At 40.7% G+C, this 16,241-nt stretch overlaps 2 protein-coding genes across 2 annotated transcripts; both read right to left on the reverse strand.

Annotated features, from left to right (window-relative positions):
* Nucleotides 1-14: 14 nt before the first annotated feature.
* hnrnpul1 (heterogeneous nuclear ribonucleoprotein U-like 1) lies at nt 15-12,306 on the reverse strand. Its single transcript, XM_022204184.2, has 16 exons — nt 12,174-12,306; nt 11,413-11,679; nt 10,231-10,521; nt 9,170-9,383; nt 8,931-9,004; nt 8,420-8,559; nt 7,922-8,021; nt 7,693-7,805; nt 6,259-6,525; nt 5,929-6,051; nt 5,721-5,849; nt 3,466-3,634; nt 2,421-2,684; nt 2,054-2,202; nt 1,763-1,966; nt 15-913 (listed from the first exon to the last, which is right to left on the reverse strand). Exons 2-16 carry the CDS (start codon nt 11,636-11,638, stop codon nt 797-799), a joined length of 2,580 nt encoding a protein of 859 aa, XP_022059876.1. The 5' UTR covers nt 11,639-11,679; nt 12,174-12,306; the 3' UTR covers nt 15-796.
* Nucleotides 12,307-13,342: 1,036 nt separating this feature from the next.
* Nucleotides 13,343-15,843, reverse strand: opa3 (outer mitochondrial membrane lipid metabolism regulator OPA3). Its single transcript, XM_022204189.2, has 2 exons — nt 15,663-15,843; nt 13,343-14,311 (listed from the first exon to the last, which is right to left on the reverse strand). The coding sequence occupies exons 1-2, from the start codon at nt 15,802-15,804 to the stop codon at nt 13,983-13,985; spliced, it is 471 nt and encodes a 156-aa protein (XP_022059881.1). The 5' UTR covers nt 15,805-15,843; the 3' UTR covers nt 13,343-13,982.
* Between the last annotated feature and the right edge of the window lie 398 nt (nt 15,844-16,241).

Here is a 16,241-nt window from a genome sequence, read left to right on the forward strand (position 1 = left end):
ATCACACGAGCATCTACAGGCGTATACAACTGCGTTTATTGTATAAAGACAAGAAGACAGCTTGCGTAACTGGTCAAAATCAGATTTTCATTTTCAGGTAAAAAAAATGGGTTTGACTGAAGGCTTTAAACTACTGGACTCAATGAACAGCAATCACAAAGGGATGGGGAAAAAAACTGCACATACAACTACTCAAGAATGGCAAAATATTATTCTCAATTAAAGATTGGATAAAATACTACAGTATCAACACCTATAAAAAATGTTCCATAATGTTTGGATTCATTTGCAGTAACTAAAATGTGCTCACTCAATAAATGAAAAATAAAACAGCAAGACAGAGGAAACGGGGCATGAAGTTAAAAAGCATGCATTTTGTTCTTAAGCTTCTCAAAGCAAGCAAATTTATTTAGGGTTTGCTGTACTTTTCCTGTCATTTTTTTCACACTACGCATCCTAGAAATATACAATTACCTCTTCAATCTGTAGGAAATGTGGAGTGCAGACATCCACATTCAATGCATAATCGATAACATTCATTAAATGTCTTGACACCTATCATCTACCACCTCACGGTCACTGCTTAGAGTAAGACTTAATTCAGTAAAAATAATGAAAAGACATCAATTTGTATACAATTTATGTGTACATTGGTGAGGAATGAAGGCTACTGTGTTAAACCAGACAGAGAATGTTATGGTCAGTGACTCAATGTGGGACTGTACAAAATTAATTCGCTGCAGAGGTCAGAGGTGTTCAGGACAAAGGTGGATGCAGGTAGAGATGCAGGGCGAAGCTACTGGGAACCAGAAGACGAGCCTTGGCTGCCCTGTCCAGGGTAGCTGCCGTACTGGCTGTAATACTGGTTCCACTGGTTCTGGTTCTGGTAGTACTGCTGCCACTGCTGAGCGTACTGGAGGCAAAAACAAACACAAATGCAGCAGTTAGAGAACACTTACAGTCAGCGTAGTTCTTCTATTTTGCACCCCCTGTCTATCTTATGAGCAATAAACTGAACCCTTAATGTATGCAGGCTGCTTTCAGAACAACTGCTGCATCAGAATTCTTCCTCTACAATCAATGAAACTGGCCACACCAGCTGTGAGCAGCATGTAAGCAGTAGGTATCCACTCTGCACATGCAAATACAGACCAGGACTTTATTTATAGTTCTATGTGAGGTGTGTGCAGCCTTTTTACACAAATGGGACACAGAGAATCTACATTTTCTGATGAAATTATCGCTATCCAGGAAATTATTTCTTTGTATCAAACACAGCCTCCGCTTCAGAGTCAAAATCACCCCATCTGCATGTATTTGCAAGTCCCAGGTGGCGGTTGATTAGAAACTTGATCCATAACAGAGTCTACTGTGGTCTGTAGATGGTAAATTACCCATATTACACAAAGTCTTCACAGTGCTTTGCTCTGACACAACAATCCCAAATTGAAAGGGACAACGGTATTGAACATGCTGCGCATACAGAATACAAAGTGGAGTGCTGTGAAAGCAGATTGCAGACATTTGGATTTACTTCTATCCTACAGTGAAGACTCCAGAGCAATCTAGTACTACTACAATGAAATCAGGACAACAGTAGTCACCGTGTTCCCATTCACTGCTGTCTGACCCATAATTTGGCAAATTCCCTACTCTTACTGCCCTGTATATGTATGAAGTGGTCTGTGTGACGTTAGGGTCATCATTTTTACTTAAAATGTGTGTAAAAGGAGGTGCGGTTCTTCCATTGCTGTTCACCTACCTGCTGATATTGCTGGTTGTAGCTCTGTTGTTGCTGCTGCTGCTGTTGTTGCTGTGGCTGTTGCTGGTGGTGGTTGTAGGTCTGTGCAGTGGCAGGTGTCTGGCTGTAGCTCTGGCTGTAGCTCTGGCTGTATCCTGGGTACTGACTGTAGTTGCTGTAGTAGTTCTGGTTGTAGCTGCCCTGGCTGTACCCTTGACTGTAGGCCTGGTGGTGAAGGAGAACATTCATTTACGGTTAGTTTTTTCCTCCAATTTTTAATCATTACTCAGACTTCAGATGAAGGTTAAGCACCTGGTTGTATCCTCCCTTGTTGTAAGGAGCTGGACGATTGTAGCTTCCCCCTGATTGCTGGCTGCGGTTGTATCCACCACGTGTATCAGAGCCTCCATCGCGGTAGCTGTTGCCCCACCGATTCTGGTTATAGCTGCCACGATTGTAACCTGCAAAATAAACCAAAACCATGTTCCAAGATCAGTCTGCATAGCTTTACCGAATGATGACACGATGGCTGCAGTTCGTGTGCCTTATGTACAAAAGCAAAGAATGCCTTTGTTGCTGAACGATAACCTCAATTTCTAAAAGATCCTCAGAGATTTGTCTTTCAGGAAAAAGATTTGTGATCTGAATCTACCAATATAAAATAGCTTGAGTGTCTCACCTCCTCTGTATCCGCTGCCTCCATCTCCACTGCGGTTCTGGTAGCCACCACGGGAACCATCACGGTTGTCATACCGCTGGAAGCTACCGCCGCCACGGCCACGGAACCCACCCTGCCTGTTGTCGAAGCGTTTCTCAGGGGGCGGGCCAGCCTTGCGGCCTTCCTCATTGTACTGCTTCACCAGCTTTTCAGCCTCCTCGGATTGCAGCTCAATGAACGTCACTGCCTCCAGGAAGTCGCAAGCCTCGGGGAGAGTAAAGTTGGCTTGGAGAGTGACAGAGGTGACCACAGGTGAAGGAGGAGAGAGAGACAACCCATCCAGCAAAGAGTCGGATGGAGAGGCAGAGAAAGAGAGAGAAAGAAGAGGGGCGGGGGGTTGTAGTGAAGACCAGAGCAGCCACACCACCAGAAGACAAAATGAACAATAATTACTATTATACAGGGGCGGCGCAAATCAGAGAAACTAAGAGCAGATAATGACAGCAGATGGCAGGGTAAAGGGAACAAACATTACCTCCAGGGGAACTTGGAGGAAACATTTGTTTAAGCAGACACAGGAGAGGGAGGAGACTTCAGTAGAGGTGGGGAGGGGGACAAAAAGGAAAACTAAAAGGTTGGTGAGAAGAGGAAACAGCACTGCAAACCAAGGACGGCTGATGTAATGGTGTTACGAATTAACTTCCAACAACATGGGCACGTGACTGCTCGTAAGTTTGCCATGTGGAAACATCCTTTTCATGGAAGCCAGTTGTGCAAAATTAGCCCGACTATTACGTGACCTGAAAAAGGCCAATGTCTCAGTTTGCAGTGCATCAGAAGTAAGCTGAATGGCAAAGTGGCAGATAGAGGGCAAAAAGAAAAAAGAAAAAAGAATCAAATTCATGTGGACTGTTTAAAAAAATGTCCAGGTCTGATATCTGGCCAAAGGCTATGATGGGGAAAGGGGGGGAGGGGGCATCTTCCAAGTTTGATTTTAGAGACAACACATAGAAAAAGTAAAAAGTAGATCTGGTGTTTTATTTGTTGTTTTCCACAGCATTCCTACCTTTCATTTCTAAAACAGCATGATCGGGCACATCCTTCCCCTGCTCATTGGTTTGCTTTAATGTTCGTTCTTTTAAATCCTCGTCCGTGGGACAAATTACAATAGCCTTGCGTTGAAAACCTTCAAAAGGACGCATTTTTCGTCTCCTTGCTGATCCATATACATTTGTCTAGCAATGGTGACAAGAAAGAAGTAGAAGCTTGTTTGTTATTGTTTACTTGTAATGGCTTTCCACTGGAAGGAAGCTGGAACCCTGCAATAATGAAGTGAGAGAGGTTTGGCTTGGATGTCAGTCTACGTTTTTACTCAGGTACTAGTGGCCTCTCGTCACTCCACAGACTCACCTCACAGCCTGTGCATTCAGGCACCCGGTGACTGCTGATGGATGTTAGATACGAACAGAGGGACCCCACAACTATTTAAACTGACTGCACTGTCCATTTGCGCATTTACCTTACAGCTCTAAGATGTACAAGTTTAACAGACTGTCGAGAAGTTACACTTATTCAATAACGTCATCATGCTGTGACAATGTGTTGTAATGTGAATGTATTTTAAGAAGTGTTATTACTGCATTCTGTTGAGAACAATGTGAGTATGTAGGATGATCTAAATCAAGAATCTTTATGCCTCAAAGTTAGAGTTACAATGACTAAAAGTGTGATGACTCTGCAAAATGTTCCTAACTTGCTGTATTATAGTTACAACATAGCATGAATCAATATTCACTTAACGGATTACTTCTGTGTTCTTGCATATTATTAAATAATGAAATTATACAGTGAAGGAAATTACCATAAAATATAAATTACAATGAATAAAGAGATGCATGAGTCTTACTGGTTACATGGTTAATTAGCAAAGTGTCAAATATTCTACATGTTGTCATTCAACACTCAAATTAAGTCACTCCAGGATTCGTCATTTAAGGAAATTATGACAAATGGGAAGATCAAAAATGTTGCAGTCTCCTCCCAACGCAATCTATGCACGCAGCAATGTATGATCACATTTTGCTTTATCACTACAGTCATTTCTAAACTTATCTGCACCATCAATCACTCCTTTTCATACTGTATGAACTATTAACATTCCTTGACACATGACACAAAGTAGGTCAAAGGTTCTCTTTAAGGAAAGTCTAATCAAAATGTAGGTTAATGACAAATCCTTAATTACATTCAAACTTCCAGAGTGCACTTAAGAATTAGGTCTGCATCAATTCACTGCCACCAGTAGTCAGACACACTTAGCCACGCAACAACAAAGCAGCTCTGAGCACCTCCTCCAATCAAACAATCTACGCAACTCAAGTGTTTCTTAACTAACCGATCAAAGTCTTCAATTTAACAAGGAATTCAATTCTTAAAAGATTTTAACAGTATCTTGCTTGCTTTAACATCTTGAATGTATACCAAAAGTAAAACTAATTTGTCACGTTCATTAACGTCTAAGAAACAACCATATAGCAACACTTAATTTTAAGAGCAAACACTCTTTCTAAACCGTCCAACTGGCAGTTTAACTTTCTTTTCTCATCAACTGATCACCTACACTAAAAACGACTCGCTATTCTGATGGGTCCCCCACACTTACCTCGACTTACCGTATCTTCACACGAACTCTATTTCCATTCCAGACAACAACAGACAGATATAACCTACCTGCACATACTCACAGCATCCACAGAAAAGTCAAGGTCCACCATCAGACCCACCTACCTTTTCTCACATTTGCTGAACACAAGGACCTGAAAATCTAAAAGCCGTTAGTCACTACTTACCTTCAGGGTCAATTTATTAAAAAACACACTCAAAAGTTCCATGTATCTCACTTAAAAATAGCTTTTAAAAAGCCATCAACTCTGTCTTATTAAATTAGCAACAGAAGGTGTTTTTCTTACTCACCAGTCAGAGCTTACTTGTTTCTCAACATCTTTACATAGTCATGGTTTACTTGTACATTGTTGAAATTCACAAGACAAACAGTACTGTATTATGACAAGAAATAGCAAGTGCAAATATACTGAGGGATGAAAACATAACATATTCTGTCACTTATGAGAGCCATTAATCATTTTCTTTTACAAAGCATGACAAGCAAGTGACAAGAGGGTGATCAATGCTTCTTCTACTCTATAATACAGAGACCCCCTGAAAGATAAATAAATAGTCCATTAGAGAGAGAGTGATCATCAGGGCACATTGACTGACTGTGGTGAGTATCAGAGCAGAATGTCAGTGGAGGGGCAGTACCTGATCCAGGATGTAGTTGCGTCTCTTGCGGGCGGCGATCTCAATCAGTCTGTTCAGACACTGGGTGGCCTGCTGGATCAGAACATCCCAGCGCCCGGCATAGTTCTTCTGGCGACGCAGACCCATCACCTGCAAAACAGACAGTCCAATTTTACAAATATTTAAAAACATTTAAGAGTGATTGTTTCATTTGGTGGTGAAAACAAACCTTCATCTTGTCCATGATTGCATTTGTGCCCAGGATGTTGTACTTCTTGTCAGGGTGAGTCTCTGCGTGCTTTATGGCCCAGGTGGTCTTTCCGCAAGCAGGGAGGCCAACCATCATCAGAATCTAACACAAGTGAATGCAAATATATGAACTATGAACATGAATTTCTAACTTTCTGTTGAATGTTGTATAAAAATCAAACAAAACACAAAGTGTCAGGAAAGTAAATATCTTTTCTAGACTGTGTATCTGACTTTTCCCCCCCAATCACAACTCGTTTTTATGAGCAAAAGCATTACATACTGTTCAATAGTGTCAGCCCTGCCCTACCTCGCAATCAGATTTGCTGGCAGGTCCCTTTGTGCCTCTGATCTTGTCCTCCATTCCGAGATTGTGGATGTAGGTGTATCCCTCTGGTGGGGGGAAGTAAGGCTCCCGCTTCTGTCCAAAGTTGAACTCAACGGCGCAATTCTTCACCAGGACATGAGGGAACAGGGCACGGCCTGCCAACGCCTCCTTTGTGGTCCGGAAAGCCACACCAAGAAACACTCCATTCTTAGAATAGCCCACCTCCACCTCATCACCACTGTCAAAGTCCTGTAATTATGGTCATGAGGTAAATAAACGGCTTATTAGCTTTGTTTTTACAACAGTTAATCAAAAATTATGAGCTATTATCATTAATTATGCAATAAAACAGCAAAAAATGGTAGTTAATCAAATGTATGTTCATTCCAGTTAACTATACCGTATTATCTTGATAAGATGCTATACAGTGGTCCCTCATCATATCGCGCTTCACTATATTGCAGATTTTTAAATTGCATTTGGTATCATGGATATGTTGCTATATCGTGGGATTCTGCAATATATAGGTATTTTTATGTTTAATCGTCTGGCAAGCTGTGTTCCAGAACGATGCTGGAGAAAGGACATCTGCCTTTTATGCACTCTGTTTCCGGCACGTGTTTGTTTTGACATACATAAAGAGCACAAATATAGAAAACGTGGCAGGAATTCAAACACACCACACTTCACATTCCCGGTCCTGACATGACACTTAACCAAACTAACTAGGCTGGCTAAACCGCAAAAACACAATAAACCACAAACATTAATAACAATGTAACACTAATGTAAACCACAATAATGCCATTTAAAACCACAACACCTCGAACTCCCATGGTGCATTGTTGCACAACAGTTCAGTCATAGCGAGCAGCTCTGCGATTGTGACATTATTAATTATTTTTGTGGTAAAATAAGCGGGGGTGGGGGGGTGGGCTGTTTGTAGCAGAAAACGGCCCAGGGGGGCCGCGGCGGAGACGACCCGAATATTCGGATCCGTTCGTCTGGTCTCGGGTCCAAATTTTGCCTTCGTTTTGTCTTCAGTTAAACTGAAGAATTCCCAAACAGTGGCGGTCTTCAGCATCTTGTCTTGTGTTTATGCAACAAAGTGAAGCGTGACGTCAGAGTCGGCAGCAACCTGGCCATTCGGGTGGCGTTTACAAACACGAACGGAATATCCGGATACCAAAATTAATATCCAGACACCGCCGTAGCGAACGAATATTCGGGTCCAGCCCTACTGATCGCTGCACACAGTGTTGAGCGGTGTGTTGGAATGGTTTATAAAGCGTTAAAACATATACAACAAAATCGATATGGTCATGACTGGACGGATTGTTTTTTGTTCTTGAACGTAACCCCCGTGATAGACGAGGAACCACTGGACACAACAAAATAAATATTAATGCTACTTACGATGTAACAGCCGATGACGTCATTTTCACCAAACTTCTCACCATAGTCAGCAAACTTGCAGTCAACGGATTTTTTTCCAGTTCCTCCGAATCCAAAGGAAAAGGGTTCCTCACCTAACACATGACAAAATAAAATGCATGGTTTCAAACAAGACCGCAGCTCTCTGCTACAGCAAATACTGATTTGTGTCAAACATCATCTTGATTGTTGCAACAGATGCTCTTCTCACCAAGCTGAGTGCTGCAGTGGTTCAGTGACCATCCAATTCTGACCACATGGGGATCTGGTTCACTGCTGGGCAGGTGCTTCACGGGAATTTCTTCATTGATCTGAAGAACGGCGGGAAAAAATAGATTTTAAACAAGCTGTATAAAGGTTTTAGAAAACATTTATTGGTATACAAAAGGATCAAATCATAGCACTTGATGAAGGCTAATGAACAAAGGACTGGAATGATAACAGACGTTGCAGCACTTAGACTTAAAGACAATGTATGTAATGAACAAAAAGTTTCTCATTTATCAAATAAAAAATAATAAACACATAAAGCCTCTCAACTATCAGTGACAAATTTGTCCTGTGTACAGAATACGTTCATTAGTTTCTTACCAGACCTCAAGCTCTGTCAGAACATTTAGGACCGTAATCATATCAACATGAAGCAAACATCCCTCTAGTTTTGAACCACTTCGTCATTACAGAAAGACACTCGTTTTCTGTATTTTACCTTCATCTCGTAACACACGCGGCCCTGGGTGACACCATGCGTAGCTCGTGCTCCGGCCCACAGGTAAGCAAAACCTTCGATGGTCAGAGGATAACCACTGTAGCGATCTCGGGACACTTTGAAGTGTAAATCACAATTGTCTGAAAAGAAGAAAAAAATATATATTTTAAACATATTTAGTAGCATGTAGTGTTATATCATACTTAGCACTTAAATTATGTGATACATTGAAAATGTACCAACACGAAACTTCTAGATGTATGTAGTGGAGCTGTTTGCAAAATTTAGGTTGAAGTTGAAAAAAAATCTGAGTCATGGAAACATTTCTATTGTAATATATGCATGTAGTAACTGAGCTGGAATGCTAAGAGCTGAACTCACTTAAATACAGAAGCTTTGAAAATAAAACCCAGCCAGCTCACAGCCAGACGGCCTCCAGCTGGGACAGCAGCTCCTCACAGCCGTGACTACATTTTTATCGTTCAGAGATCCACTTTATTGTCTTACTTACATGTATCAATTGTAACAAGAGTGTCATCTATGTTCTCTTCCTCATCTTCAGCAGGAGGCTGTGGAGTTCGGGATCTGTACAATATCAGCAGAGTATCAAGTTACCATCCTTTAATGTCACTTTAATCAAAAACTTCACTAAAATTTATTCATTTGACCTACTCTTCAAAGTTGGTGTGTGGATTTAGAACAAAAGCTAGAAAGTCTGATGTAAAATATCAGAATTTACAATCAGCTTACCTCTTGTCCTCACGGTGCTCGTAGTAGCCGTAACTTCTGTTCTCCTCATACGGTCTTTTGCGGCCGTAGTGTCCACCTCTCTCACCTTCCACTTTGACTTGCTCAGCCTGACCTGAAGCTTCTTGCCCTTGCTGCTGTTCTGCCCCACGACTGTCCTCCTGTCTGCCTCCAACAGCCTCAGATTCAGCTTCCATTTTGACTTCCACTTTGACTTCTAAAACGATACATGAACAAATATAATCACAAGAACAGTTGTAAGTACATTCGCAACATATGTATATGTGCAATATTTTTATTTCCATCTAGAGAAATTTAAACTATCTCAACTAGTACTTATATATATTTTGGCGTATTTTTTTTTAATTTTCTACTGAAATTACTTTTTAAAGTGTTTGCACTATCCCATTTGCTGCTTTAAAAATGAAAATTTCCCCTGTGCAAGAACAACAAAGGCTTATTGTACCATTTGTAAACAATGATTACCCAACTGCATGCAAAACATTTATCTGGACAATTTGAAATTTATCTTTGAAGTTCTACATGTGACAGCAGTGTGATTGAGTTCAGTTTTACAACTTTGTGCTGTGACTAGTATAGTCTGAATTTCAAAAAGTGCCTGTAATTGTCAATATACTTTACTGACGACTATAGGAAATGTTGTCTTCTGGCTTTGAACAACCTCAATTTTGGAGAAACGTGCAGCCACAGAGCAGAACAAACTGCACATCAACTACAACGTGCTCTTTGAGGCGACTCTACTAATCCTTGATCCACCGTGCCACCCTTGAATTTGCAGAATATGTGTCAGCAGTAAGTAAACTTTGCTGCGTCTGCAAAGTTTGCCTCCTCACAGTCTAATACCTGCATGAAATACATTCCCATCAAATCACCAACCATTTTTTGTAATAGGACTTAAAAACTTTAAGTGGCATTAGAATTTTTTAAGTCAATAAATTGTCCCAACAGTTAGAAACACTGTCCGCACAATATACCTCATTCAACGTGTTTATATGAAGAAACACTATGTTATGATAATGTTATAAACTGCTATATAATATAACCTTGTCTGTTGTCAGGCTTCTCCTCCCCCTCCACCCTCTGGACAGGCTTGGTTTCTTCCTCGGACATCATTTCAGACTTCTGTATATCCACATCAGCTGTGAAGTCAGGCATGCTGTGTCCCGAGTCTGAAGTTGGTTGACTTTCGTAAGGCTCGCCCTCTGCTTCCTCCGCTTCTTCGGCCTCCTCTTCCTCGTAGTAACCACCTGAGTCTCGACCCTCGTCTTCCTCTTGAGGGGCATCACCTTCACCATCATCACCATCATCTTCATCTCCGTAGTCCTCAGCTTCTTCTGCACACATAAAAAGGGAGATTCAAAGTGTTAGGTGCTTCGTCTAGCATGTCATAACAGTAAAATAGAAACTCAACATGCTCTTCAAAAACACGTATAATTGTAACACTTTCTTCTCTATATTTTCTCACATGCAAGTGCACGTTGATCTCTTACAACTACATCTGAAGAAATAAAACTGCAATTTGAGAAACGATGTAATCAGTAAATCAAGAATTTACAATAATTATTACAATATTATGCAACAGGTCTCACGCAGGTGTAAACTCTCAAGTCAATGGTTTTACAATGTCTTGTGTGTTGCTTAATCACATGTGAAATCTACTACAGAGTGAACATTAAATTGAAGCATGACTTTAGAAAATTATATGGCAATTAGACAGCCTCCTTATATTGCATGGCCCAACAGTAAGAATAAAAACACTTTGGAAGGGCAGTTTTTTTTTCTGAGATACAGTCAGAACCATAGGACAGTATGTGTCCAGGTTAGTCCAAAAAAGTCTGCAGACAAGAATTTCAAAACTTTACAAGTGGCTGCAACTCCCAATTATTTTGTAATTTAATCAATTAGTTGCTTGGTCTATTAAAAAGTCTGTAAATGGTGATATATGTCGCTCTGGGTTTCCAGATGTTTTGTTTATTCCATAACCCAGAGATAACCATTTAACTCATGGAAAAGTTTTTTAAAAAAGCCCAAAAAACATTTAAAATTTAGGAAGCTGAATCTAAGAACAGACTTTTTTCTGAATAAATTACTCAAATAAGTGTTAATAATTAATTGATTAACCCTTGCAGCTCTAGTTTAAACACAATGAACTCAACAGGTTAAAGGTCACACCACATAATGCACATCAACGTCTGCGCAAAATATCCATGTAAACATCGCTTTACCTTGCTGCTCTTGGGCATCGTCTCCACCTTCGTTTTCTTGATAGTCGTCGTCGCCATATTCGTCCTCCTGCTCCCCCTGCTCCGAGGTATCAGCCTGGGCTTCAGCCTCCATAGCGGCTTTGAGCCTCTCCACCAGGTCCGCCTTCAGGCCTCTGGTGTCCAGGCCGCGGCGCTGGAGCTCCTCCTTCAACTCGTTGACTTTCAGTTTTTTCACGTCAACACTCATGGTGTTTCTGTCTGTTTGTTTTTGTTTGTTACCTTTGCTTGCTAGCAAGACAGAAGAAACAGATAATGCTCAGGCACCGCTTACTACGCTGCAAGTAACTTTCAAAATCGATATCTGTTGCGCGGCAGTCTCAGTCAAACGGGCTACATGAACTGTTTAGCTAAGCTAGCAGCGCTGGACGGATACTGCAACGTTGTATCTTGCTACACTACAGGTTTACAAGCCATTTAACTCTGAAATTATACTGGCGTTTATCTTTAAAACTGTTTACAATACACATATAACACTAAAATATGTGCTACGATTGTTATTTACCTCCAACTGTCGCTACGGTGCTAACGCTAGTAACCTTCTTAGCCTGCCGTTAGCTAACGCTCCAACAAATATGCAAGATAAGTAACTTAAACTCAGAGAATATACAAGCATGAAGCGTTCCTTTATTCATGCATGCTAGTTCTACAGTCAATGCACTCTGTATTTAGCTCATAACAGCGCAATGAAGCAAAATATGACTAAAAACAAAGTTGAGGCCTACCTCCTTTACGGGAGTTGCGCGGGTAAGTCGTGGTAGTAGGTTAAAAGAGCCGCTACTGCCCCCTTCCGACGCACACCAGACCGAAACCTAAAACCGGACGTTAACAAAAGTAAACACACGCAGGGGAGTTATTTCCTGCTTCGACTACGATTCTACTGAAAAGCAGAGCGCTGTGATTACTCCAAAACATACTCGTAGCGCTAAAATATATTTTTACATCCGAATATGGGGGACAATATGAACATCAACGTAGCATCTTCTTATATTACTCATTTCACACTTGGAGCATTCCGAAGTGACGTTTGATTTGGAGGCATGCTGGGTAATGTAGTTTTAGTATAAAAGTCCTCGCTTAATCCTCCGAATTAAAAAAAAATCTTCGCTATTTTTAAATGTCATGCTTTTTTCTGTGCAAAAATTCATCGAAATAACACATTTATCAGAGCCAGTAACTGCACAAATAGAATTATTTAATTTTCAACTTTTCAATGGTTCATTCAGGAAAAACAACCAATAATAAGCTTAGAAATGTGACATGACATGCAAATAATTTTGTTCTGCATGAAGAATAAAGCATTTACATCAGAGCATGCAAAAAATAAAACAATTTGCTGCACTTTTTGGTGCAACCTGTAAAACATGACTGGCTGTAACCAACTGTTAAATGACCATGATTTAGTGATCATTCAACTGAACTGCAGGCTGTGTTCACATAAGAGAGCTTGAGAGAAATAAAAAAAAAAACACATATCTGATCAATAACATTAATGTAGCATGGCTCAAAAATGGCATATGGGGAACTATGTTGTCAGAACATACATTCAGCATAGTGAAATGGCTTCTGAAAGTCAATGTGCAAAGTAGTCTGAAGCAGTTTGTAGAAGTTGTGAAAATGTTTGCTCTCTTAGTGAAATAGCCTGTCAAAGATTGTAAAGGCCCAGTGGAGTTCTTGAATTCTAGCTATGTTGTGCACTTTTTCTTTCTGAGGTGCAGGATTTTATATCGCAGTGAAAAGTGAGCCCACGGTGAGTAAAACGTAACAAAAGCAAAAAATGCATGAAACCTGGAAACTAGGGCTCAGAGGGTTAATCACTCAGGCCTACAGCTAGCACTGAAGAAGGGATGTCATACAATCTGTAACGGTTCAAAGTAAAGAATGCAACACAAACTCTATGAACAGACAGCATACCCTTTTTATTCACATCATTGTCAGTTATCATCACATCAAATGTACATGAATCAGCAATCACAACATGAAATGTACATGAAACTGTAGGGGCACATACTATCAAAAATAAATCCACTCGTGACCTGATGTTCATCTGTTTTGCTGTCAGCTGTAATCTGAAGTTCCCAAAATTTTATTTCTTAGAGTTATTATTTAACCAATCATGGCTCACAGTTGAAGCCAATAAAGCATGAAAACCAGCATTTCCTATGTGATGAAGGTCCATGAGGCTGCAGCCGCTACAAAATATTTTTTATTTTTAGGTCACCCTTTGCCTTGTACTGCAAATCTTTATATACACTTGACTTGATAATGAACATGCACAATCAATCAAAGAAGTTCACTATGAATATCATAGCAATCCCAATTTACAACTAGTTGCTCAAAACAAGAGCAAATGACAGCGCCCAAATCCACAGCGCAGTGATATGCTTATGCCCACCTCTTCCACTCAACTGTATGGCAGGGGGCAGTGTGTGAAACAGGGCAGTTATCCAGCTGTACATTCAACAGCGCTATGTAGGTGCACTCTGCTCCTTCACACACAGACCAACAACATGCCTAGCAAAGAAGTGATGTTGTCATTTTTTGGTGGGAACAGGAAAGGAAAGCAGTTGCCTGTTGACCTCTCTCAGCTGTGCATTTAGAGTCTCTGTGGTTAATGCCAACTCTGCTATTTGAGTCTGTAGGCCTGTAATGGTCTCGTTCAGCTCATCCTCTTTGCGGCGAGAGTTAGCAGCCTGCCTGCTGTACTCCAGCACCATACAACCGCCACCAACGAAGAAGATGATTGCCTCTCCCAGCAACTCTGCGCCCAGCTCTGCAGCTGCTTCCTCGTTCAGCGGCTTAATGGTGGAACCCCGAAAGCCCATGATCCGCATCTTCGTTCTCATCTCAATCCAGTGATAAACTGTGAGAACAAAGAGCATATAGCACACAAACACATGGCACCTTTTAGTATGATGTATGGGTCACATTTGAGATGAAGTGTCAAATGATATGATAACAAATAATCGTCCGAGTCAGCTGAGATAGGCTCCAGCACCCCCCGCGACCATAGTGAGGATAAAGCGGTGTATAGAGAATGAATAGTTCTAAATTTAGGTGGTAAGACTGAAACAATTTCAAATCGAAATCACAGTCTTAAACAGTGCAGTTAGCAAATCACAAAAACTGCAATTTACAAAGTGTAGCCATTTATAATTGAACTAATGCTGTAATTCAGGTTTATCTAATTCAAGCACATCAAAATTGTCAGGTGGGTTTTTACGCTTCCATATTGATCTATGCATACTACGTATTTCAGTCATGCACACAGTGGTTCAACTGATATTAGCCGAGTATCATTATGTAATAGCCAAACCTTGTACATTTTCTGCCACATCTGAATCAGGGTCAAAACTGTTGTGTTAATGGTTGCATAAATTAACACCATCTCCTTGTGTGACAGCCACGCTTTTGATGATATACATGTGCTAATGCTCCATCATGTTTAAAATGTGTTACTTAGTGAATACTGAACTGAAGCATGATATATCTGGCAATATTAGTCAGAAAAAATCTTAAGCTGACATTTTCCCCATTTATTTTAAATTCCATGCTTCCATGTTACGTGTACACCGACAACACAGACCACAATAATACTTCTGCATTTTTTCTAAATAAATGCTTTCTTTCATGCTTGACAAGAGTTTTTTCAATTCTAATGTCAAATTGAGCCTAGTTTTTTTTAATTGCTCACTGACAACAGTGTAAATATTTTTAAACTGAACAGATCATTACCAAGAGGGCAGGGTTTTCCGCTTTAACTCCTATAAGGCAAGTTTTCTGAGAAAGTAGAGCACACAGTTTCAGTTGCTTCATTCAGTATATGATTACTGTGATTCAAAACTTGATGTTTTGACAGGGTATTGCACTATGAAATAGAGAAATTGCACAGCCACCGGTTCACATATTTTTTTTTATCTATTTAAATGTAATTCAAGTTACTATATTCTGTCCAAGACGTTGGAGAAGCACTGTTGTCCTGTCATGTCCTCACAGCAAAGCAAACACAACCTGTTCAATGACAGGCAATGCCCGCCCTCTTCACGTTAGCCTAGCTGCTATTGGTCGAATAAATAAACTCAGGGATCTCCTTGGCTAAGCGGCGCTTCCAGCTTCAATGTCATTGGCCATTGGAGCACTGCTTGCTTTCACAGTCCTCGGGGTGACTCGGACCGGACTCTCAGCCATTAACAACCGTTAGCTCGGTTACTCACGCTGCGCCGGCGGCAGGCAGACGTAGTTTTTAAAGAACTCGCTTCTTCGGGCTCCAGCTTTTATCCGGTTCGCCACAGGCTTGCTCATTTGCCTCACTCCGAGGTAGAGGAGCTTGGCGATAGGGAAGGCACCGACAACCATCTTGGCGGAAACGCTTTACAACGGCGGGGCGGAGCACGTAAAGTTTACGTGGTGACGTTATTGATTGACAGGGTTAATCCCACCCACACAGTCTTTTGTCCCGAGTTTCTCACGTCACGAAACTTTTCTATGCTTTTCTCTGGAGCAAATGTGACATCAAGAGCTGCTCCTTATTTCGGTGTTTAACCACATGTGAATCAGATTCCTAGTCTTGGCTATATGCCGTCAAATTAACAAACGATTTGCCAATTTCATTTAGGCAATTTAACTCTACAACTCATCCTATTCTGACTAAAGTTCTTGTGAAACTTCTGAAAAGCCACGTAAATTTTATTTTTAGGACACAGCCTTTAAAGATGATGGATGGAATCAAACCAGCGGATATAAACTGAAACAACAAGCATATTCGATACACTCTATGACAAGAAGTGTAACTG

This window comes from Acanthochromis polyacanthus, chromosome 13 (genome assembly GCF_021347895.1).
Source record: "Acanthochromis polyacanthus isolate Apoly-LR-REF ecotype Palm Island chromosome 13, KAUST_Apoly_ChrSc, whole genome shotgun sequence".
Taxonomy (NCBI): Eukaryota; Metazoa; Chordata; class Actinopteri; family Pomacentridae; genus Acanthochromis; species Acanthochromis polyacanthus.

Excerpts from the sequence above, each read along its gene's own strand:
- hnrnpul1 (XM_022204184.2), bottom strand. The coding sequence starts at position 11,638 with ATGAGTGTTGACGTGAAAAAACTGAAAGTCAACGAGTTGAAGGAGGAG. Across the intron at positions 8,560-8,930 it reads TCTTGTTACAATTGATACAT|ACAATTGTGATTTACACTTC; the intron begins GTAAGTAAGACA and ends TCTTCTTTTCAG. Across the intron at positions 914-1,762 it reads ACAACCAGCAATATCAGCAG|TACGCTCAGCAGTGGCAGCA; the intron begins GTAGGTGAACAG and ends TTTTGCCTCCAG.
- opa3 (XM_022204189.2), bottom strand. The coding sequence starts at position 15,804 with ATGGTTGTCGGTGCCTTCCCTATCGCCAAGCTCCTCTACCTCGGAGTG. Across the intron at positions 14,312-15,662 it reads CTGCCTGCCGCCGGCGCAGC|TTTATCACTGGATTGAGATG; the intron begins GTGAGTAACCGA and ends TTGTTCTCACAG.